This window comes from Bufo bufo, chromosome 7, assembly GCF_905171765.1.
Source record: "Bufo bufo chromosome 7, aBufBuf1.1, whole genome shotgun sequence".
Classification (NCBI taxonomy): Eukaryota; Metazoa; Chordata; class Amphibia; order Anura; family Bufonidae; genus Bufo; species Bufo bufo.
Genome location: NC_053395.1, coordinates 143614354 through 143640239, shown reverse-complemented (window position 1 = coordinate 143640239; position 25886 = coordinate 143614354). Strand labels below are relative to the sequence as shown.

The following is a 25886-nucleotide window of genomic DNA, read 5'->3' as shown; positions in this document are numbered from 1 at the left end:
GTGATAATTGTCATTCTAATCCTACCTATAATGATAATGAGATGACTGCTGTACAGACAAAGAAGTGGCGCCTATTAATGGGCTTAGTGGCTAGTGTGAAAAATGCAGGATTTTATGATTTTCTTCAAATATAGATAATGACATAGAAAAAGAAAAATAATATCACCGAAAATTCTTTAAAAGTATGATTAAATGTAAAAACATGTTTTAAGCAATAAGTCATTTTCTAATGACACATTCCATTTTAAAACAACCATTTGATTAATTTCTTCTTTCAAGTCAGATCCTGAGCTATAAAGACATTAAAGATGACCTGTCCCCTCTCCTGACATGTTGTAGTGGTGGAGCTCCGCACACTAGGTTTGCTGGTGCCAGCGAGGACTTAGTAGTCGTAATCAAAGAAGAGAAGATTGCGGCACACAGGGGTTCTTCATTTGCAATTTATACCATTTATTAGTTTGACATCATCATATATGAATCATGATCCAGTTACATCATGCGATACTGTGGCCACTTTTTATAATCGTGCTGATATAAATTGCAAATGAGGAACCCCTGTGTGCCACAATCTTCTCTTCTCCCCTCTCGTGACATGTCAGTTTCAGTAACTCCTTGCATTCCCCATGTAATACCAATTCTGGAGCATCTATTCTTATGACTCTATGCTATGTCATTCCTGTATTATTCCTGCTAGAAGATTACAAATAAATTGCCAGCAGTCTGCAGTAAAGGTACTGCTGGGTGTTACCAATAGATGGTGTGTCTGACTCTGTCCAATCAGTGCTGCCAGTGTCAGACTCCCACCCCCTGACTGGTAACACCCATCTGTACCTTTACTGCAAGCTGGGAACAAGTCATTCATAAACTTCTGGTAGGATTAACAAAGGAATGGCACAACATAGAGTCATAAGAATAGATACTCCAAAATTGTTATTAGATAGGGAATGCAAGAAGCTACTAAGATAGACATGTCAAGAGAGATGATTGGTCCTCTTTAACAGTATTGGCTGAAAAATGACAATGGCCAGTTTAAATTTTATGTTAAACAGAAGATACCTTTGAAGGACTGGACTACAGTGATGGCCAGTTCGCAGTGTTCGCCAGCGAACACATGCGGGCTACCATCTTGACTCACAAGTCCAGCGATGCACAGGTAAGCCCTTACCTGTGCCGCGAGCCGGTCTAAAACAAATGCGGTCACCGGGAGCAGGCAGTTCTGAGATGAAGGCCCCCCGTGGCTGTTCTCGGAACTGCCTGCTCCCGGTGACCGCATTTCTTTCAGACCGGCTCCCGGTCAAGATGGCAGCCCGCATGTGTTCGCTGGCGAACACTGCGAACTGGCCATCACTGCTGGACTATATACTATCTTTACAACCATTATGTTGATTCCCTAAATAGTATAAAGTAGAAAACAATATTCAGATATGTAAAGTACTATGTACCTTATGAGGAGGTAAATTGCACTTAGCTGCTACTTCATCTACCCACACTTCTGTAATCAGTGCACTCTGAGGAAATCCAAAACCTCGAAATGATGTGTTGGATGGAAGATTTGTTTTGCAAACTTTTCCTTGGCATCTCAGATTAGGAATGTGGTAGGAAGCATCTGTTTGCAGCACAGAAATCTCCATTATCTATGGCAGGAATAGATTATATTATTTAAAAGTACTTTACATGATATAAATATGCTTTAAATCCTATAAAGATTATATAAATGTGCTAAAGATATTTGCTGAGTGTATCTAGTCTCATCCTGGCAGGGGAGAATGACCAAATCATAGGATTTACACATGCAACACCATATAACAGAAAAGTATAGATGCTAAAATTTCAGCACATAGTAAAATAAAATCAATGTTAAAATCAAAGTTAATAAATGCACCCACTAGGTATATAACACTTTCCGGATGCAACTATGAGTCTATTCTGGTGCTTGTATACCAAATACAAGTGTTATCTAGCTAATGGGTGGATTTAAGGACTTTGGTAAGCTGGTTATATGGTAATTAAATGGCACTTGTGAGGATAGGTATCCACTGTGTGATACAGGCCTGGAGTTAGTCTGGCCTGGATGTTAGGTAGATGATGGGTGTCTGATCTGTATTCCTTCACCTGCAGCAGGGTCTGTAAAGCAGAGATTGCTGGTCACTCTGCTGACTTTGTAGGAGAACTAGCTAAGGTCTCTTGAAGAAGGAGCTCCTTCCTCCCCCTCTGTGTCTGGGCTTAAACTCCCCCTTTTGGCAGGAAGTAGAAATAGACCACTCCTACCAAGAGGGGAGGGACAGGGTGGTAAACCCTGTTCCTGCCAAACATACCTTCTGTGCTGGTGTACTAGGCATAAAAATAATATAATACATGAAATTAACAGGATATAACAAACAATTGTAGACACCCCTAGGTCTGGGGTACTGCACATGTTAAAGCAGTTCTGATGATGGACACTATAAATGATGATGATGGACACTATATATCGTGATAGAGACTATAAAAATGCTATCACATATCATAATGCATGGCTCCTGTTGTGATTATCTGCAGTTATTATCAGCCTGTTCCCAGAGTCCTGAATAAGGTCTCATGCACACAACCTTAAATGTTTTGCAGTCTGTAAATCACGGATCCACAAAACACAGATCCCGACCGAGTGCATGCCACCATTTATTTTTTAACTTCTGTAGAAATGTCCTATGCTATGCAAAATGCACAAGTATAGGGCGTGTTTTATTTTATTTGCAGGGCCACAGAATGGACGTGTGGATGCGGACAGCACCCGGTATGCTATCCGCATCTCTTGCAGCCCCATAGAAATGAATGCGGACAGAAACTACGGTCGTGTGCATAAGCCCTAGTTATGAGAGAAGACTGGAAAGATACTTGTAAGACTTACAAACACAGATTCTATCCCAGAATATCCGCCATTACTGTATAAGTTGATATCCGCTGCCACAATTCTACCATCTTTCATGTAACCCACCTAAAAACAAAAAAAGCATATACTTCAGTTAAGTATGTCTACATATTTTTTTTAATAAGTAATGAATCACTAAAGGAACTTTAGATTTTAGAAATATAAATTATTAAGGGGGTTGTCTCACCTCAGACATTGGTGGCATATCGCTAGGATATACCACCAATGTCAGATAGGTGCAGGTCCTACCTCTGGGAAACACTCCTATCTCCAGAACAGGACCCCTGAAATGAACAAAGAACAGTCTAGCATTCATGGCTATTGTTTATTTTTTTCTATGGGAGCTTGAAAAATAGCCAAGCACTGGCTTGTCCATTTCTGGCAGTCCCATAGAGGTGAATGGAGCACTGGCTGCCCTTGCTTGGTGTGCTCTCCATTCATTCCTAAGGGACTTCTGAAAATAGCCAAGCCAACTCTCATAGAAGAGAATAGAGAGCACACCAGGCATGCATGGTGCACTCTCTTTTACTTTGGGGGCCCCTTGTTTTAGAAATAGGTGCGGGTCCGAGAGGTGGGACCTGCACTTGTCTGACTTTGATGGCCTATCATAGCAATATGCCACCCATGAGGTGACACAGTCCCTTTACGTCAAGTCTTTAGAATAATTACTAATGTTAGCATGTATCCATCATACAGGTATTAAATTGAAATCCTCATTCACACATAAAGATTATTTCCAACAATAGGTGTTATTCGCCAATGAGAACGGGAATCTAATTGCTTGCTATGGGCTAAACTGATACTTTGTAGAAGTATTTTTCTGCATGATAGTTGTTGCATTCTCATCTCCATTATTCCAGCTTCCAAGTGTCCCATATTGTACTGAAATAATGAAATAAACATTGAGATAGAATTTGAGAATGTGGTGAGGCAACACTTCGATAGCAATGAAGAAACATTATTTTTGTCAAGGAAACCTAAAGTATTAAAAAAAAAAGACTTTTGACCTGTCATAGTGACATACCAGAAGTTTTGATCATTGGGGGTGAGAAGACCCCCAGCAATGGCTAAAATGTAGGGGAAGAAGCAGTCAGGATAACACTGTGCTATTCATAATTGGCTCTCTTCGGAGAGAGGAGTAAGCAGTGTATTGACTTCCTATGAGTCCATACACATGTCACTCCATTATCAGAGATGAGCCTAGCAGAGCTAATCGGGAACAAAGGGACACAGCTCTCACCGGAGTGCTTCTGCTCCTTTATTTTAGCAGTTGGTGGTGGCACCCGGACCCTGACTGATTAAAACTTCTGACATGTCACTATGACAGGTCAAAAGTGTTTTATTTTTTTAATGATAGGCAACACATTTAGATTTTTTTTAGACTTACTTTGTATATTCCAAGATAGGGGTGTCTGCCAGCCTTTATTAGCATGTCTTCATCTCGCTCTAGAACACAGCGAATAGGATGTTTTGTTCTACACGACAAGAAAACACTGGATTTACAAACACATCTCTCTGTACCAACAGCTCTCAGGAACAAGCGCATGGAATGCTTACATTACCCAAAATCTTTCTACTTGGACCAAGGAAGCTGCATTAACAATGCAACATACAGCTCTCCTGAATTCACCTTAGGCTGGATTTACACCAGGTAACTGACGTATGTCATAATTTTGTGGTAAAGCCAATGTCTAACCTTCAAAATTGTGTGGCCATTGGCCACTGTGGGTGGTTGGGTCATCAGCTGGTTATGCCAGCCGCCATGTGTAAACCCAGTCTTAAGGTTCTTTTCCCTGCACCAACTTTTTTGGTGATATTTCAACATGATCTTAAAGAACTGAAAGTCTAAAAAAACAAAAACAAACATCAGTCCATATAACTTATGGCACAGAAACACAATAGATGCCCAATGCTTCTTAAATATATCAGCTAAATAGAAAAAATGCTGGGACACAGCAGTAGTACACAACTCTGCCATCAGCATGCTGATGTCTAGCCCCGTCAATCAAGGGAAGGAAGGCGTGTCCAGGTCACAGGAGGTGTTACATAAGGAGTGCTCAAAAGATTCAGTCCAACCCCCTAGTGCTCCAACTTGCTCATTTGCATATAAATAAAACGCAGATATCTCTGCAGCTGTTACATACAGACAGAAGGAAGGTATGCCTGGTTTAATATCGTTGCTCATGCTGACAGAGGCTCTTTAACTAAGGACAGCATAGGCTGGTGACAGAGGGAGGAGCAGAGAGCTCGCAAATATCAGGACTCATCGGCTTGTGCTGTGTATTGAGTAGCTCTAATGCTGGATATTCAGTGCAGATTTTGGCAAAAGCACTGGGTCAAGGGCAGCATAAAAGTAGTGACAGATTCCCTTTAATGGGACCATCCCTTTAAATATCTATAACAAGCACTTAAAAATTTAATGAATGTATTGAATACATGTCACATAGGTCACAATAAATATACAATGCACAATTTAGTCCTATCTCTGAAGAATTTAAAAATGACACTTACTTTTGAGCTGCCACGGCACTAATTGCTGCTATAGAAGCTGTCTTTACAATTTTGCCACCAAATGCTCCCCCTATTCTCTTCACATGGCAATTAATGCGGTTAAAGGGTATGCCAAGGGATGCTCCTACACGTTTCTTTTGAGAAAAAAGAATGGTATTACAATCAGAAAAAAAATAGTATTTTACTTGTCTCAAAATTGTATACTATACAAAAATACAATAACTGTGGAGTGACCCCCCTCCTGAGAGCATATATTTATGGTATATGGTATTCATGATATTTATACCTTAGTTCACACACTCACCAACAATTGAGAAACACAAAGTCATTTCCCTTACACAAATTTGGGGAAAAATACCTTTAGGACATCTTTTTAATCACCCATAATGCCATATTCGGTCACGAATGCTGGTCGCATTGCTATCTAAATGCTATAGGGGAGATTTATCAAGCTCCCTCTGCCAAATAGTCACAAAGTTTTGCACATGCCCCATTTTTATCCCAATGGATTGAACAAAAATTGAAATCTACACCAGCTCCTACAGAAGTTGGCATAGATATCAGTTTCTTAAGGATGGCTACCATGCGCATCATATTAAATATGATGCATCTTATGCCTCCGTATTTTTTAGCATGTTTTTTTTTTATTGAGCCTGGATTAAGAAATGCCAGTCTTAATAAATTTTCTCTTTGTGTGTGACATTAAGACTTTGTTCATTAAAACCAACACAGACTTGATGCACTGTTCTTCGCATCCATTGAGTAATAGGTGTGATGTTATTGGTTGACACACCTGAATGTACGTTGGATCCTGTGTTGCTGCATATATTTCTATTTCCTGGCCATCTTTGCTCGGGATAACGCGGATGCTTTGGGTCTCCATGTAAAAATGTTCCTGTCCTCCGACATATAACTCTCCTGTTTTATAAAGCACAATAACTTGGATGACAGAGATGCAATTGTGGAGCTTTGTTACCACAAGAAATACAGTATACATCTACAGCCCAACATTTTGCCATCTGAAAGAGCATCAGTGAGCACGAGTAATGCTATTTAACCAGGGTACTTTCTGGTATGGTTGATCATGGTGATTAACACGATACCTTTCTTTTGTCTGTACATTAGACAGCTGCAGAGATATCTGTGTTTTTATTCATGCTGAATCCTCGAAGCACTGCTTTTGTAACACCCCTGTACTCTGAACACTCCCCCTTCCCTTGATTGACAGGGCTAGACATCAGTATGGTGAGGGCAGAGCTATGTCCTAGGACTGTGTACTAGTAAGTATATATCATATATACGCCTTACAATATTGAAAAGAGTGGATTTCTATGTTTAGAAAGCTAATACATATTACTGATTTATTTAAAGGCACAACATATGATTATAAAGACACCAGTAATATGTATTAGCTTTCCAACAAAAATATAATTATTATTGTGATAAGGCTATCCCTAGAGGTAAGTGGTGGGCCTTGCATGTAGAGATCCCAGGTTTTAATCTTGGAATTTTTACATTTTTTCCTTCAGATATTTTTCTCCCTCATTTAACCCATAATAACAGTCTGTAGCCTTATTATATTGAGACTTTATTATACTTAGAAAGATAATACATATTACTGGTTTCTTTGTCATCATATATTGTGCCTGTGAATAAACCAGTAATATATATTAGCTTTCTAAGCATAAAAACACTATTCTCAATATTATGATAGGACTATAATCTTTTATTATGGCATAAATGATGGAGAAAAAAAATATCTGAAGAAAGAAAATCTAGTAGTCTCTCCTGTGACTTGAATCTATGGTCTCTACATGCAAGGCTGACAACTTAGCTTCAAGCTATAATCTTACCATATTGAAAATTTTAGTTTTTCTATTCTTAGAAAGCTAAGATATGTTACTGATATCTTTATAATAATATATTGGGCTTATGAATAAACCGGTAATATGTATTAGCTTTCTAAACACTGAAATCCACTCTTCTATATATGGTAAAGCTATAGTAAGTAGTGTAAATGATATGTACATGCTAGGACACAGCTCTGTCCTCACAATGTCTAGGCCAGCCAATCAAGGGGAGGGGGGAGTGTGCAGAGCACAGGGGTGTTAGAAAAGCAGAGTTCCGAGGATTCATCCCTGCCCCTTAGTGCTCAACTTTCTCATTTTTATATGAATAAAAACAAAGAAATCTCTGTAGCTGCTTAACATACAGACAAAAGAAAGGTATCATTTCAATATAGCTCGATCAACTCTACCAGGCAGTATGCATGGTTTAATTGCTTCGATCATGCTGACAGAGCCTCTTTCAGAAGGGTCTCAAGAATGAGTGATTTTTTTTTTCTGTTCTATTTGCGCATAGTTATGAATACATACAGTATGTGTTGGGCTTGCTTTAAATATATTAGTCCCTATAAAGGATGCATCTGTGTTACACAATTTTTTCTAGGGAATATGAAATTGGCCTTGATGTGCACTTAGAATTGTTATTTGCACAAACATAGATATTAAATTTGCTAATTAGCCTGTGATAAGTACCACTGCTAAAGAGCTCCACAGAGATTTCAGACCCCTTACTCAAAGATTTCTGGAAAACTGTGCAACAATGTAATCATTCAGATCAGTGATACTGTGACAAAAATCTCTTAGCAGCACCAAAGAATTCTGTGTTCTTTGAAACCCTTTAATTCTGGAAATTAGTAGTGATCCAGTAGACTTCACTCAGCGCACTCAGCGGTTTTAGTATGGCCAATTCTCTGCATATTTGCTGGGTTGCAGCTGGATCTCCGCCGGTCCCCATTATAGGAACAGCCTGCTGGAAAACTAGGCGAAGGGTGCTATTACAAATGTAGTTGGAGCCACAGATATTGCACTGCAGTTACTGCTAATTGCCAGGCTGCAACAGTACTCAGAAACTGGAACTTGAGCAAAACTTGAGCACATATGGGCAGCCTTTTAACCATACCTTCAAGTATGTGGTCTGCGGTCTTCAAAGCCTCATCAACATCTCCATGGTGCAGTTTCTTATCCGGTTCAAAAAAGGATTCATGTTTTATTGCATCCTTTAATAAAGGACAGAAATAGGGAAGATTATTTGTAGTCCGTCTTATAGTTGCTAGACCAAAGCCTCAATAACTTGAGCACGATAAGTCATCTACTAATTTTAAAGATAATTAAAAATAAAATTGCCTAAAATAAAAAATGATTTTATAGTCACCCCTTTTTCTAACGCCGTTCTCTGTGGCACAGGTTCAGACCTCCTATCAATCTTTGTCCTTAGCAGTAGACAATGTTGAAATTGGTGTTTTTTTTATCTCCCCAATAAAAATTATAAAAGTTATTTAATACAATATATGTACCCCAAAATGGTTCCTATAAAACCGACTGCTGGAGTACAGAAGGAAAAAAATGTCACCGGGTTATTCCAGATATAACGACTTGAGGACAGGATAGGGGATAACTGCTAAACTGGTAGGGCCTGGCTGCTGGGACCCCCACAAATCATGAGAATGGGGGCAACCCAAAACTAATGGAGTGTCAGGTTGAGCATGCGTACTAATCTGTTCACCTCTATGAGACTGCTGGAAATGTGAAAAGCAGGGGTGCCAGCAGTTGCACTGCCCCCGATTTAATAGCTTTTTAATTTCTTGTGGATAGGTTATAACTTGATATAACAAGCTAAAATGCACCTGAGTTGTGCTACATCTATTTAAAGGGATTCTGTCATGAGATTTTAGCCCTATAAGCTAAACATATGCCCATGTCCGTACTAATAACATAAATCCTAAACTGGCCTTATTAATCCTGCTTGTGGCTCTATTAGCCCAAAAAACAGGTTTTCATAACCTGTCAATTGCCTACCTAAGGTGCCCAAGGGGACGTCCGTTAATACAGGGTGCCCGGCCGTCTGGTGCCCAGCGCCTCCTTCCCAGTCTTAATCGCTGCCCTCCCTGTCTACAGTGCCGCCTTCCTCACCTCAGCGCCGCCTCCGCAATCCTCCCGTCCCTCTGCCAGATCCGGCGCCTGCGCACTATGCTCAGCCTGATGCGCCGCGGACTTCTGGCAGAGGCTTCGTTGAGCGAAGTGCGCATGCGCACCAGGCCGGGTGCATTCGCACTTCGCTCAACGAAGCCGCTGCCAGGATCCCACGGCGCATCAGGCTGAGCATAGTGTGCAGGCGCCGGATCTGGCAGAGGGACGGGAGGTTGTCACGCCGGTGACAGGTTTGAGAAGGTCTGAAAGATTATCTACACATTAGTTATCTGACAGCCTCTTTTGGTTTCACTTTGTCTGTGTGTTTCTGGTATGTCCACACCCCCTGTTCAGGTGTGGATCATGTGACCTTCACCTCCCCCTATTTATTCTGCCTTTACCCATCACTCCTTGCTCTGGATAGCTTAATTTGGTTTTTGGAAGAGCTGGAGTGTGGTTCGTGGTGAAGTCCTGTTCATCCATCATCCATCAGCCTCAGAAGTTAAGTGTTCCGCTTGTTGTGTATTGTATTCCCCCCAACCTTTGTTGTTTACTAGGCCTCAGCGAGACGCTGGTTCCTTCACCAGGAAAGGAGCGGGTTGTCTCTGCCCTGTCATAACTATTAGGGCATCTGAGGGCCACCAGGGTTTTCTAGGTTCCTGTGTATGGGCATCTCTACCATCGAGAGGTGCCCATACGGATAGGACTAGGGCCATGGGGCAGGGTTTTATAGGTGGTGACCCTTTTCCTTCCCTAGCGGTGAGGCCTAGTGTCTTTTCCCTTCCTTCTTGTTGTTTTTTGGTGTTCTCCCCTACAACATCCGTGACATTATCCAGAGCCAATACCGCCATTTTTTGTTCTGATGTGTGCAGCTATGGATGCTATGACTGCACTGGTCAACCAGCTGCAAAATTTGACTTTGGAGGTAGCAGACCTCCGTGCGATGGTTTTGCAGATTCAGAGTCCACAGGCTGCTGGTTCCAGTGGTGGGTTCCAGGCCTGCCCTCAACCGAAGGTAGCTCTCCTGGACAGGTTTTCCGGGGGTAATGACAATTTCATCCGGTTCAGGGAGTCATGTAAAGTGTATACTTTAGGCTGCGTCCATACTCTTCTGGGGATGAGTGTCAATGTGTGGGTATGATTATTTCATTGCTAAAAGAGGACGCCCAATCTTGGGCTTTTTTTCTGCCGACCGGATCACCATCACTCCAGTCGGTAGATAATTCTTTAGAGCCTTGGGTCTTATCTATGATGACCCGGATCGGATCTCTCAGGCCGAGACCAAGTTACGGGGTTTGCGGCAGGAAGAACGTTCTGCAGAGACCTATTGCTCAGAATTTAGGAGATGGGCTACGGATACAGAGTGGAGCGATTCTGCTCTCCGTAGCCCATTCTGCCAGGGTCTTATTCAGAGACTGCAGGACGCATTGGCTTTTCATGAAAATCCTGAGTCATTGGAAGCAGCTATGTCTCTTTCTTTACGTGTTGATAGACGCCTGAGGGAGAGATCTAGGGGTCCTCACCTTCAGGACGTACTGTCCAATAAGGGTACTGCTTCCTTTGACACTTACGGTGGAGAGACACGGGTGGTTGTGCCTTGTGATGAGCCTATGCAGGAGCTACTCCTGGAACTATTGGCAAAAGCTTGGGTCATGTGAAAGGAGTCTGCTTTTGTTGTGGCAAGAAGGGACATTTGGTGAATATTTGTCCGTACTTGCAGCATCAAGGTGTAAACAAAAAAAAAAAACGTTTAATCCCCAAATTACTATTGGTAGTATGGGTGGGGAGCAAGAAAACCTACTTTTGTCTTTTACTGGTAGTACCCGTTTTCTCCTGTCTTCCGAGGTGGCGCTAGAGTCCAAAACTGTGAAAATCGAAGCATTTATCGACAGTGGGGCAGGAATTAACTTGATTGATGGACAGTTTGTACTCATTCACGGGTTGACTACTAATGCATTAGAGAATAGTATTTCTGTCTTTGCAATTGACTCAGCACCTCTCGCCCAAAAATGCCTGTCACAGGTAGTGAATGACATTCATTTAAGAGTGGATGATTTTCATCAGGAATCTATCTCCTGTTATGTGTTGGAGGGTCTGCCTGCTCCGTTGGTGTTGGGCTTACCATGGTTAAGCAAACATAACCCTAACATCGATTGGCAAGCGAGACAGATTCTCGATTAGAGTGATTTTTGCATGGACAACTGTCTTAATGCATCGTTCTCTATGGTTACCACTAAAACTGTACCCTCGTTCATTTCAGAATTTTCTGATGTTTTCTCTGAGAGTGGTAATCAGGAGTTGCCTCCACACCGGGAGTATGACTGTCCCGTCAATCTTATTCCCGGAGCTAAATTGCCCAAATCTCGGTTGTATAATCTTTCGGAACCCGAAAGAAAGGTCATGCAAGAATATATCACCGAGAGTTTGGCAAAGGGACATATTAGACCATCCAAGTCCCCAGTGGCTGCTGGATTTTTCTTTGCAAAGAAAAAGGATGGTACCCTGAGACCTTGTCTGGACTTCCGTGAGCTCAATTGTATTACCGTCCGCGATCCTTACCCCCTTCCTTTGATTCCGGATTTGTTTAGTCAGATTGTCGGTGCCAAGGTGTTCTCTAAATTGGATCTGAGGGGGGCATATAATCTGGTAAGGATCAAGGAGGGGGATGAGTGGAAGATCGCATTTAATACCCCTGAGGGTCATTTTGAAAACCTGGTCATGCCCTTTGGGTTAACCAATGCTCCTGCGGTTTTTCAACACTTTGTCAATGACATCTTTCATCATCTGGTGGGGAGGTTTGTCGTTGTATACCTTGATGACATATTAATTTATTCACCTAATATGGAGACTCATCAGGATCATGTGAGACAGGTGTTACAGATCCTAAGAGAGAATAAGTTGTATGCTAAGATGGAAAAGTGTGTATTTGCTGTACAGGAAGTGCAATTTCTGGGTTACCTGCTCTCATCCTCAGGTTTTCGTATGGATCCCGAGAAGGTCCGTGCCGTGTTGGACTGGGATCGACCTGAAAATCTGAAAGCGCTTATGCGGTTTTTGGGGTTTACCAACTACTACCGTACATTTATCTTGAACTATTCATCGGTGGTTAAACCTTTAACAGACATGACTAGGAAGGGTGCTGATATTTCTGTCTGGTCTGATGCGGCATTACAGGCCTTTTCTGCTGTGAAAGAATGTTTTGCTTCGGCCCCTATTTTGGTGCAACCGGAGGTGTCTCAGCCGTTTATTGTTGAGGTTGACGCGTCTGAGGTTGGGGTAGGAGTAATATTGTCGCAGGTTCCTTCACCCAGTAAATGGCACCCATGTTCCTTTTTTCTTCTAAAAAAACTCTCGACTGCTGAAAGGAATTATGATGTGGGGAATAGGGAATTGCTGGCCATTAAGTTGGCATTCGAGGAATAGCGGCATTGGTTGGAAGGAGCAATTCATCCTATTACGGTAATTACGGATCACAAGAATCTGGCCTACTTGGAGTCGGCTAAGCGACTGAACCCAAGGCAGGCCAGATGGTAATTGTTTTTCACTAGATTTAACTTCATCATCACTTATCGCCCTGGGGTTAAGAACGTCAAGGCGGATGCTTTTTCACGTAGCTTTCCTTGGGGGGGGGGGGTGAGTCTAATGACCCTAGACCCATTTTATCTGAAGGTGTAGTTATATCCGCTATTTATCCTGATCTCGAGGCCAGGGTGTTGGAGGCACAGGAGGATGCTCCGGACTCTTGTCCTCAGGGGAAATTGTTTGTTTTCTCCAAATTACGTCACAAGGTGTTCGAGGAACATCCCTGTACGGTGCTTGCTGAGCACCCTGGGAGCAGATCGACTGTCCATCTCATCTCTGGCAGATTCTGGTGGCCGGGGTTGCGTAAGTGTATTGAGGACTATGTGTCAGCCTGTGGTACCTGTGCACGTGCTAAGGTGACACATACTCGGCCTTCCGGATCTCTGCTTCTATTGCCATCCAGTCCAGACCTTGGACCCATTTATCCATGGATTTTATCACGAATTTACAGAATTCTTCGGGAAAGACCGTGATTCTAGTGGTTGTCGATCGTTTTAGTAAAATGGCACATTTTATTGCATTACCTAGTCTACCCAATGCTAAAACTCAGTCGAATGGACAGACGGAGCGCACTAATCAGAATCTGGAGACTTACTTGAGATGTTTTGTTTCAGAAAATCAGGAACAGTGGTCTTCATTTTTGTCGTTAGCTGAGTTTGCTATAAATAACCGTAGACAGGAATCCACTGATAAGTCTCCGCTTTTTGGGGCATATGGGTTCCATCCACAGTTTGGTACATTTTCTGGTGCTCATAATTCCTGAGGAGGAACGATTTTCCTCTTCTTTGTCTTCTATTTGGCGGAAAATCCAAAATAACCTGGGAAAGATGGGCAACAGGTATAAGCGTGCGGCTGACAGGAGTAGAGTTGAGCGGACACCTGGATGTTCGGGTTCGGCAGGTTCGGCCGAACTTGAAAAAAAGGTTCGGGTTCGGGACCCGAACTTGACCCTGAACCCGAACCCCATTGAAGACAATGGGGACCCGAACTTTTGGCCACTAAAATGGCTCTAAAATAGTCCTGGAAAGGGCTAGAGGGCTGCAAAAGGCATCAAAATGTGCTTAAGGGCATGGCAATTGTTCTGCAAACAAATGTGGATAGGGAAATGACTTAAAATAACAGAAAATACAGAAAAATAAAAAATAAAAATCTGGATCTAGGAGTAGGAGGTTGAGGAGGCTGGGGATGGGTGGATGTGGCGGTGTAGCTTGTAGTCGCGCATCTTTCGATCAGTAACAGATGTTTTCACTAAATTTAGTTCCCTGTCAGCAATGCAGAGCAGGGGTTCATTCACGGCAAAAGGGGGTTCATGTCACCCAGCAATAGAACAGACGATTTTGAGAGATTTAGGCCCTTGTCAACCAGGCACAGCAGGGGTTCATTCACAGCAAAAGGGAGTTCATGTCACCCAGCAATAGAACAGACGATTTTGAGAGATTTAGGCTTCTGTCACCCAGGGACAGCAGGGGTTCATTCACGGCAATAGGGGGTTCATGTCACCCAGCAATAGAACAGACGATTTTGAGAGATTTAGGCCCCTGTCACCCAGACACAGCAGGGGTTCATTCACGGCAAAAGGGGGTTCATGTCACCCAGCAATAGAAAAGACGATTTTGAGAGATTTAGGCCCCTGTCACCCAGGCACAGCAGGGGTTCATTCACGGCAAAAGGGGGTCCATGTCACCCAGCAATAGAACAGACGATTTTGAGAGATTTAGCCCCCTGTCACCCAGGCACAGCAGGGGTTCATTCACGGCAAAAGAGGGTTCATGTCACCCAGCAATAGAACAGAGGATTTTGAGAGATTTAGGCCCCTGTCACCCAGGCACAGCAGGGGTTTATATATGGCAAAAATGGTAAAATGTCACCCGACAATTGAAAGTAAGAATTTTTTCAATTTAGGGCACTAAAATAGGCACTTTTTTGCATTAAAATGGCTCTAAAATAGTCCTTGAAAAGGCTAGAGGGATGCAAAAGGCAGTAAAATGTGCTTAAGAGCATGCCAACTGCTCTGCAAACAAATGTGGATAGGGAAATAACTTAAAATAAAATATAATAACTAAAAATTACAAATTATTAACCTGCAACTCGGAGAAGGAGGTGGATATGGAGTCGGAGGTTGAGGAGGCGGTGAATGTGGTGTTGTAGGTGGAGGCAGCAATGGAGGAGGAGGAGGTAGCCAACAATGTTTATTTTTTATATTTTTTATAGGGGTAGGTAGCCCCCAAAATATTGGGACAAATAAAAAGAAAGAAAACAAAGAATCATTGCACTTGCCTTGAGTACAAGAATGTATGTTTGATGGTGGTATAAATGTCTATTCTGCACAAGGTACAGACAAGTCTTGTGGGATCCAAGCCTGGTTCATTTTAATGAACGTGAGCTTGTCCACGTTGGCTGTGGACAGATGGCTGCGTCTGTCTGTAATGACGCCTCCTGCCATGCTAAATACACATTCAGATAGTACACTAGCTGCAGGGCAGGCCAGCACCTCCAAGGCATACAGGGCAAGCTCTGGCCATGTGGACAATTTGGACACCCAAAAGTTGAATGGGGCAGAACCATCAGTCAGTACGTGTAGGCGTGTGCACAGGTACTGTTCCACCATGTTGTTCAAATGCTGCCTCCTGCTAACACGCTCCATATCAGCAGTTGGGGCCGGTTGTTGCGGCCAGGTGACAAAGCTTTTCCACATGTCGGCCATGCTAACCCTGCCTGAGGTGCTGGCGCTGACACAGCTGCAGTGGTGACCTCTTCCTCCTCCCCTGCCTTCGCCTTGTGCTTCCACTTGTCCTCCGGCGTCAGTCGGAAATGCTCTCAGGAGCGCGTCTACCAGCGTGCGCCTGTAGTCGCGCATCTTCCGATCACGCTCCAGTGAGGGAATTAAGGACGGCACATTGTCTTTGTAACGGGGATCCAGCAGGGTGGCCACCTAGTAGTCAGCACACGTTAAAATGTAGGCCACTCTGCTGTCGTTGCGCAGGCACTGCAGCATGTAGTCGCTCATGTGTGCCAGGCTGCCCAGAGGTAAGGACAAGCTGTCCTCTGTGGGAGGCGTATCGTCTGCATCCTCCGTATCCTCCCAGCCACGCACCAGTGATGGGCCCGAGCCTAGTTGGGTGCCACCACGCTGTGAACATGCTTCATCCCCATCCTCCTCCTCCTCCTCATCCTCCTCCTCCTCGTCCTCCAGTAGTGGGCCCTGGCTGGCCAAATTTGTTCATGGCCTTTGCTGTTGCAAAAAAAACTCCCTCTGAGCCACTTCTAAAAGACTGGCCTGAAAGTGTTAGAGATGACCCCTCTTCCTCCTCCTCATCCTGGGCCACATCCTCTTCCATCATCGCCCTAAGTGTTTTCTCAAAGAGACATAGAAGTGGTATTGTAAGGCTGATAACGGCGTCATCGCCACTGGCCATGTTGGTGGAGTACTCAAAACAGCGCAACAGGGCACACAGGTCTTGCATGGAGGCCCAGTCATTGGTGGTGAAGTGGTGCTGTTCCGCAGTGCGACTCACCCGTGCGTGCTGCAGCTGAAACTCCACTATGGCCTGCTGCTGCTCGCACAGTCTCTCCAGCATGTGCAAGGTGGAGTTCCACTACGCTGTAGAGCAGACAGCCGAGTGGCGGCAGGATGAGAACGCCGGAAGCGCGCACAGACGGCCCGCACTTTACGCAGCAGCTCTGACATGTCGGGGTAGTTGCGAATGAATTTCTGCACATGCACCAGGCAAGGGATGTGCGTCAAACCGGCTAGTCCCAAAGCTGCAACGAGATTTCGCCCATTATCGCACACCACCAGGTCAGGCTTGAGGCTCACTGGCAGCAACCACTCGTCGGTCTGTTGTTCTGTACCCCGCCTGCGCGGTGTGGGGCCTGTTGTCACGGGTGAAGTTTGCAGATAGCTGGAACTTATGAATTAACGAGCGACTGGCTTGATCCCAAACTAAGGAGCTTATAGGTGAGCCCTATAAAACCCTAAGAGCTCTCCCTGACTGCTATGCACATGCAAGGGTCTCGATGGTAGACGATTGCATGCCCACGTACCTAAGTCTGTGTGACACCTGAAAACCCTATAATAGTGAGGGGACGGAGTCAGGGTCACCTAGAATCAAGCCAGCAAGGAAACACAATAAAGTAAAGGACTTATCTGAGCAAACAGCAGAAGCAGCCTACAGCATTGAACACTTCATCCAGGAAGTAGTATAAACCGCAAAGTGAGGCAGTATGGGAGGGAATATAAAGGAAGACGATTAGTCTAAATAAGTGACACCTGGCAGAAGGAAAGGAGATGAGAAAGTGAAACCAAAACAAAGAACATCATACAAGAGGTAGAGAAGAACGTCAGCCAGACCTTCTCACAGAACTGACGGTGACACCTGTCCCCCAAATACATCAGTTTCAGAACGGCCTGCTGACGTTTACCCCTGGCTGTGCTGAAGTTGGTGGTGAAGGTCTGTCGCTGACCGGATGAGGAGGTGGTAGAAGAGGAGGAGGAAGCCGAGTAGGAAGAGGAGGCAACAGGAGGCAAAGAATGATGCCCTGCGATCCTTGGTGGCGGAATGACGTGCGCCAAACAGCTCTCAGCCTGGGGCCCAGCCGTCACTACATTTACCCAGTGTGCAGTTAGGGAGATATAGCGTCCCTGGCCGTGCTTACTGGTCCACGTATATGTGGTTAGGTGGACCTTGCCACAGATGGCTTTGAGCAGTGCACACTTGATTTTATCCGATACTTGGTTGTGCAGGGAGGGCAATGCTCTCCAGGAGAAGTATTGGCGGCTGGGAACGACGTACTGTGGGACAGCAAGCGACATGAGCTGTTTGAAGCTGTTCGTCTCCACCAGCCTGAATGACAGCATTTCAAAGGCCAGTAGTTTACAAATGCTGGCATTCAGGGCCAGGGATCGAGGGTGGCTAGGTGGGAATTTATGCTTTCTCTCAAAGGTTTGTGAGATGGAGAGCTGAATGCTTCCGTGTGACATGGTGGAGATGCTTGGTGACGGAGGTGGTGTTGTTGGTGGCACATCCTCTGTTTGCTGGGCGGCAGGTGCCAACGTTCCTCCAGAGGCGGAGGAAGAGGCCGAGGCAGCAACAGAAGAGGGAGCAGGAGGGGCCTGAGCCCTTTCTTGGTTTTGAAGGTGCTTACTCCACTGCAACCCGTTTCTCTCATGTAGATGCCTGGTCATGCAGGTTGCGCTAAGGTTCAGAACGTTAATGCCTCGCTTCAGGCTCTGATGGCACAGCGTGAAAACCACTCGGGTCTTGTCGTCAGCACATTGTGTGAAGAAGTGCCATGCCAGGGAACTCCTTGAAGCTGCCTTTGGTGTGCTCGATCCGTGGTGACGGTGGCCAGTAGCAGGCGAACTGTTTTGGTGACGGCTGCTCTGCTACGCTGTTGGCTCGGTCTCACCACTGCCTCTTCCTCCAAACTCTGAAAGTCAGTGGCATGACCTTCATTCCATATGGGGTCTAGGACCTCATCCTCCCCTGCATCGTCTTCCACCCAGTCTTCCTCCCTGACCTCCTTTTCGGTCTGCACACTGCAGAAAGACACAGCAGTTGGCACCTGTGTTTCATCATCATCAGAGACGTGCTGAGGTGGTATTCCCATGTCCTCATAAGGAAACATAAGTGGTTGTGCATCAGTGCATTCTATGTCTTCCACCCCTGGGGAAGGGCTAGGTGGATGCCCTTGGGAAACCCTGCCAGCAGAGTCTTCAAACAGCATAAGAGACTGCTGCATGACTTGAGGCTCAGACAGGTTCCCCGATATGCACGGGGGTGATGTGACAGACTGATGGGCATGGGTTTCAGGTGCCACCTGTGCTCTTTCTGCAGAAGACTGGGTGGGAGATAATGTGAACGTGCTGGATCCACTGTCGGCCACCCAATTGACTAGCGCCTGTACTTGCTCAGGCCTTACCATCCTTAGAACGGCATTAGGCCCGACCAAATATCGCTGTAGATTCTGGCGGCTACTGGGACCTGAGGTAGTAGGTTCAGTAGGACGTTATAAGGGAAAATAATAATGATCGTGTCCCCATCCCGATCGTCACCTAGCAACCGTGCATGAAAATCGCACCGCATCCGCACTTGCTTGTTGCTTGCGGGTGCGATGCTTTTTTCACTGATGGTTGCTAAGAGATGTTGTTTGTAAACCTTCAGTTTTTTATCACGCGCGTGAAAAACGCATCAAAACGCATTGCACCAGCGCAGAAAAAACGACACAACTGAACGCTATCGCAGACAAAACTAAGGCTGAGTTCACACGGGCGAGATTTCCGCGCGGGTGCAATGCGGGAGATGAACGCATTGCACCCGCACTGAATCCGGACCCATTCATTTCTATGGGGCTGTGCACATGAGCTGTGATTTTCACGCATCACTTATGTGTTGCGTGAAAATCGCAGCATGCTCTATATTGTGCGTTTATCACGCAACGCAGGCCCCATAGAAGTGACTAGGGCTGAGTGAAAATCGCAAGCATCCGCAAGCAAGTGCGGATGCGGTGCGATTTTCACGCACGGTTGCTAGGAGACGATCGGGATGGAGACCCGATCATTATTATTTTCCCTTATAACATGGTTATAAGGGAAAATAATAGCATTCTTAATACAGAATGCATAGTACAATAGCGCAGGAGGGGTTAAAAAAATAAAATAAAAATTTAACTCACCTTAATCCACTTGCTCGCGCAGCCGGCATCTCTTCTGTCTTCTTCCTTGGTGTGTACAGGAAAAGTACCTGTGGTGACATCACTCCGGTCATCACATGGTCCATCACATGATCTTTTACCATGGTGATGGACCATGTGATGACCGGAGTGACGTCACCACAGGTCCTTTTCCTGTACACAGCAAAGAAGAAGACAGAAGAGATGCTGGCTGCGCGAGCAAGTGGATTAAGGTGAGTTAAAAATTATTATTATTTTTTTTAACCCCTCCAGCGCTATTGTACTATGCATTCTGTATTTAAGAATGCAATTATTTTCCCTTATAACCATGTTATATGTTATAAGGGAAAATAATACAATCTACACAACCCCGATACCAAACCCGAACTTCTGTGAAGAAGTTCGGGTTTCAATACCAAACATGCCGATTTTTCTCACGCGCGTGCAAAACGCATGTTCCCGCAAAGCACTCGCACCTTTTCCCGCAATGCCCGTGTGAACCCAGCCTATCTGAACTTGCTTGCAAAATGGTGCGAGTTTCCCTGAACGCACCCTGAACGCATCCGGACCTAATCCGTCACGCTTGTGTGAAAGAGGCCCTAGGCCCCTTTCACACAGGCGAGATTTCCACGCGGGTGCAATGCGTGAGGTGAATGCATTGCACCCGCACTGAATCCGGACCCATTCATTTCTATGGGGCTGTGCACATGAGCGGTGATTTTCACGCATCACTTGTGCGTTGCGTGAAAATCGCAGCATGCTCCTCTTTGTGCGTTTTTCACGTAAACACAGGCCCCATAGAAATGAATGGGGTTGCGTGAAAATCGCAAGCATCCGCAAGCAAGTGCGGATGCGGTGCGATTTTAACGCACAGTTCTAGGAGACGATCGGGATGGGGACATTATTATTTTCCCTTATAACCATGTTGTAAGGGAAAATAATACAATCTACAGTCGTGGCCAAAAGTTTTGAGAATTACATAATAGGGAAAATAATACAATCTACAGTCGTGGCCAAAAGTTTTGAGAATTACATAAATATTGGAAATTGGAAAAGTTGCTGCTTAAGTTTTTATAATAGCAATTTGCATATACTCCAGAATGTTATGAAGAGTGATCAGATGAATTGCATAGTCCTTCTTTGCCATGAAAATTAACTTAATCCCAAAAAAACCTTTCCACTGCATTTCATTGCTGTCATTAAAGGACCTGCTGAGATCATTTCAGTAATCCTCTTGTTAACTCAGGTGAGAAATTTGACGAGCACAAGGCTGGAGATCATTATGTCAGGCTCATTGGGTTAAAATGGCAGACTTGACATGTTAAAAGGAGGGTGATGCTTGAAATCATTGTTCTTCCATTGTTAACCATGGTGACCTGCAAAGAAACGCGTGCAGCCATCATTGCGTTGCATAAAAATGGCTTCACAGGCAAGGATATTGTGGCTACTAAGATTGCACCTCAATCAACAATTTATAGGATCATCAAGAACTTCAAGGAAAGAGGTTCAATTCTTGTTAAGAAGGCTTCAGGGCGTCCAAGAAAGTCCAGCAAGCGCCAGGATCGTCTACTAAAGAGGATTCAGCTGCGGGATCGGAGTGCCACCAGTGCAGAGCTTGCTCAGGAATGGCAGCAGGCAGGTGTGAGCGCATCTGCACGCACAGTGAGGCGAAGACTTTTGGAAGATGGCCTGGTGTCAAGAAGAGCAGCAAAGAAGCCACTTCTCTCCAAAAAAAACATCAGGGACAGATTGATCTTCTGCAGAAAGTATGGTGAATGGACTGCTGAGGACTGGGGCAAAGTCATATTCTCTGATGAAGCCTCTTTCCGAATGTTTGGGGCATCTGGAAAAAGGCTTGTCCGGAGAAGAAAAGATGAGCGCTACCATCAGTCCTGTGTCATGCCAACAGTAAAGCATCCTGAGACCATTCATGTGTGGGGTTGCTTCTCATCCAAGGGAGTGGGCTCACTCACAATTTTGCCCAAAAACACAGCCATGAATAAAGAATGGTACCAAAACACCCTCCAACAGCAACTTCTTCCAACAATCCAACAACAGTTTGGTGAAGAACAATGCATTTTCCAGCACGATGAAGCACCGTGCCATAAGGCAAAAGTGATAACTAAGTGGGTCGGGGACCAAAACGTTGACATTTTGGGTCCATGGCCTGGAAACTCCCCAGATCTTAATCCCATTGAGAACTTGTGGTCCATCCTCAAGAGGCGGGTGGACAAACAAAAACCCACTAATTCTGACAAACTCCAAGAAGTGATTATGAAAGAATGGGTTGCTATCAGTCAGGAATTGGCCCAGAAGTTGATTGAGAGCATGCTCAGTCGAATTGCAGAGGTCCTGAAAAAGAAGGGCCAACACTGCAAATACTGACTCTTTGCATAAATGTCATGTAATTGTCGATAAAAGCCTTTGAAACGTATGAAGTGCGTGTAATTATATTTCACTACATCACAGAAACAACTGAAACAAAGATCTAAAAGCAGTTTAGCAGCAAACTTTGTGAAAACTAATATTTGTGTCATTCTCAAAACTTTTGGCCACGACTGTACACAACCTTGAACCCAAACCTGAACTTCTGTGAAGAAGTTCGGGTCTGGGTACCACATTCAGTTTTTTATCACGTGCGTGCAAAACACATTGCACCCGCACAATAAAAACTGAACAACGAAACTGACTTCAATTGCGTACCTACTCGCGCGTGTTTGCCGCAATGCACCGGGACGCATCCGGACCTAATCTGGACACGATCGTCTGCAAGGGGCCTTAGGGGTTTACATGGTAGAGCTGCGGACTTCTAAAAGTAGGCAAATTACATTTTACAGCTAAAAGGATTTGGAAGTTCAGTTTGTGGGTAGAAATCTGGCTCACGACACCTTTACTAATAAAACTCCCCCAGTGATCAGATGGTCACCCCTACTTTAGATCCTGGTTCCCATGGTGATTGGCTGTTAACACTAAGGTTAATAAAAATAATACATGCTGGCCAATATATGGATGGGCTAAAGCTACCCTTATAGGACAGCTGTTGCTATGCAGTCGTCCTTCAAGACACAATAGCCTCGGGATACCATATTTTCAAAATGCAATGATCTTTCCTGGGCCATGGTAAGCTGAAACTAAACTCAACATACAATGCCTCAGACTCATACTCAGATCGAACCAATCACCATGGTCATTTGTCTGGTAAAACACCGGTTTCAGTTGTCTAGTATCTCCTCTTTAGGGTCCATTCACATGTCCGTAAGTGTTTTGCGGACTGCACATCGCCGGCACTTAATAGAAAATGCCTAATCTTGTCCGCAATTGCGGACAAGAATAGGACATGTTCTATTTTTTTCAGGAACGGAATTGCGGACTCGGAAGTGCGGGTCCGCATTTCCGGATCCGGGCAGCACATCGTACGGCCCCATAGAAATGAATGGGTCCGCAATTCCATTCCGCAAAGTGGGGAACAGAATTGCAGATGTGTGAATGGACCTTTACAGTACAGTGCAGTGCTGTGTGTCCTGTACTGCCCTCTGTCTGTACACGATGAGCTGTGCCTCTGGACACCAGGTGAGTTTGGCTCCATTTTATTTTTCTGGTACATTGTGTGTCATACAGGACCCTGAAGACGCTCCTGTTTTTATCGTAGACAGTTATTTACACATTCCAGCAGCTATTCCTACCTGCTATATGTAAGGACTTGCCTTAGTTATCTGCTTATTATTCTGAAATCTTCACTTTCTCTTATCGCGGGATGACATTTTTGGGGCTTTGGAACCAGTTGCCACTTTTCCATAGAGTTATGGGCTCAAGTTACAATGATTTTAGTTTACAGTGGTCATCTCGGAACCAATCAATGTTGTAACTTGATGGTCCACTTTATTCTTTTCTAAAGGGGTTGTCTGTTACAGGAAATGCCTTTTCATAAGTCTATTTACGGTATATGGATGTAGTAGAGGAGTGTCAAACTCTGTATGTTGTACACTAAAGGACTCCAGTTTATTAAACCTTATTTTGGCCACCAGCTTTCTGCTTACTGTTGCATAACCAAATTGAAATGATTGGTTGCTAAAAAGCTGCAAAGCTAGGCAGAGTGGAGAATTCATATCGTACTAAGGAGGTTTAAAGGGAGTCTGTCACCAGGAAATTCACTGTTAAACCAGGCATAAGGCCTTGTAGGGCTAGATCAGCTGAATGTAATGCTATCTTTCACTTAGCGATCCAGTGCACTGAGGCCAGGCCAAAGCCATTCTGTGATCTTCCTCTTTCCTCTGCCATCCTCTCCCTCTCCTTCTTAATTGAGAAGGCCAGGGAGATGACTATACAGGCCCTGTCAATCAAGAAGGAGAGGGAGAGGCGGGCAGATGAAAGAGGAGGAGCACAGAGTGGCTTGGGTCTGACCTAAGTGAAAGCCCTACAAGACCTTATGCCTTGTGTAACAATGAATTTCCTGGTGACAGACTCCCTTTAAAGTGAATCCTTAGGAATTGATGGTCTCAAGTGAGCAGGCAATCAATATACTGCATATTTTACCACGCACTTACATACAGATTCATCCCAAACAGTGCTTCACACCCAGTAATAAACACTGATATCTTACCTTGATAGTGAGAATCGCTGGTTCTATATCTTCATAGACAATTTTCACTTTTTTGGCGGCTTGTTTTGCACGCTCTGGTTTATCAGCCACAACAGCGCAGATAATATACCCGACACATAGCACCTTTTATAAATAAAAAATAGAATGGGATTGTATTTTCCTGCTTGTGGATCTTCAAAGCTGCCACTAGGTTGAAGTGTATAGTTTTAATCTCATTATGGTGCGAGTAACATTGCATTGCAAAGTTGCTAGATATCACATAAAGGGTCCATTCACACAAAACACGGACACCGGCAATGTGCGTTCTGCATTTTGCGGACCGCACATCACCGGCAATATATTAGAAAATGCCTAATCTTGTCCGAGGACCGGAAGATCGGTGGCGCGCTCCGGAAATTCGGATGCTGAGAGCACATAGTAAGCTCTCCACATCCATTCCGTCCCCATAGAGAATGAATGGGTCCACACCCATTCCGCAATTTGGGGAACGCTGCGGACCCATTATTACGGACGCGTGAATGGAGCTTACCTGTGATATTTGCGCAACTTGTGTGAAAGATTAGTGTCCATTTAAGAATAGGTAAACAATATCTTGGTAGGGATCTCACTACCAGCACCTTCAATGATAACCTGTTTGAAGGCCAGAGACGTCACATTCGTTGGTCACATGGCCTATGTGCAGATCAGCCCAATTCAAATGAATGGCCCTGGAATGTAATACCAAGCACAGCCACTATACCAGGCACAGTGCTGTGCTTGGTATGCTGTGAAGAGGCTGCAGTGCTCGTCTGAGCACTTCCTCCCCTTTAAGATCGTTGGGGGTGTCAGGAGTTGGACCCTCTATTGATCTGATATTGATTACCTATCCTGGAAATAGGTCTTCAATATTGTACTTCCAGAAAACCCCTTTAATAACTGGATATTTTTGTAAAACTTCTTTGCAGTTTTAATTTTTGGTAATTTTGAATGACCTTGTTGATGACCTTGTTAATACAATGACAATTAAAGTAATCCCTGGTTCTCTTACTGCTTCTGTGATCCCACCTCTTGGCTTGCCATTTTTTTTATTTGTGGCTGCTTTGTTCCTGTCACATCATCCAGCAGTGTAGGGGAGGCCAGAAAGTAGAATTTTATTTGAGATGGTTCACATGTCTTGTATAAGTTGTAAAAAAGTGGAAAGATCATGGGATGTGACATGGGATACAACTTCACTTTTTGCTACTTAAGACCACCTCTAATATTGTGCACTCTGCTTTACTATTCATATTCACTTATGTGTGCATAATTGTCATTTCACTTTTTTTTTTACTAACATTTTTCTCTGTTGTCTCAAAAAAAAAGGATTAGCTAACAAAAAGTGAAGAAAGTTTCAACCTATTAAGTATATTTTTCTCCATAAGTAGACTTTTGGCAGTGGTATGCTAGTCTTGGACGAGTAGAACAGAGAAAACTGCTTCTTAGAATGGTATAATTTTTGATTACACTCTGTGACATACCTTATTGTCTGCCATTAACTGGTCGGACCAGTCATAATAAGTAAAATCATTTGTTCCAGGAACATCTTTAGCGGTAATGATGTCACACACTCCTGGCATGTTCAGTGCTTCTGTCACATCTAAAGATCTATGATAGACACATCGAA

General features: G+C 44.2%; 1 protein-coding gene across 1 annotated transcript in view; it reads right to left on the bottom strand.

The window, feature by feature from the left end:
- Positions 1-25886, bottom strand: part of LOC121008794 (aldehyde oxidase-like) — a 223558-nt gene that overhangs the window by 119680 nt on the left and 77992 nt on the right. Inside the window, exons 17-24 of the mRNA XM_040441488.1 lie at positions 25741-25867; positions 24245-24367; positions 8384-8480; positions 6213-6337; positions 5420-5553; positions 4296-4383; positions 2888-2974; positions 1443-1634 (exon numbers count right to left, since the gene is read on the bottom strand). Of these exons, the coding sequence (XP_040297422.1) occupies positions 1443-1634; positions 2888-2974; positions 4296-4383; positions 5420-5553; positions 6213-6337; positions 8384-8480; positions 24245-24367; positions 25741-25867 (973 nt within the window). The remainder of the gene's footprint in view (positions 1-1442; positions 1635-2887; positions 2975-4295; positions 4384-5419; positions 5554-6212; positions 6338-8383; positions 8481-24244; positions 24368-25740; positions 25868-25886) is intronic.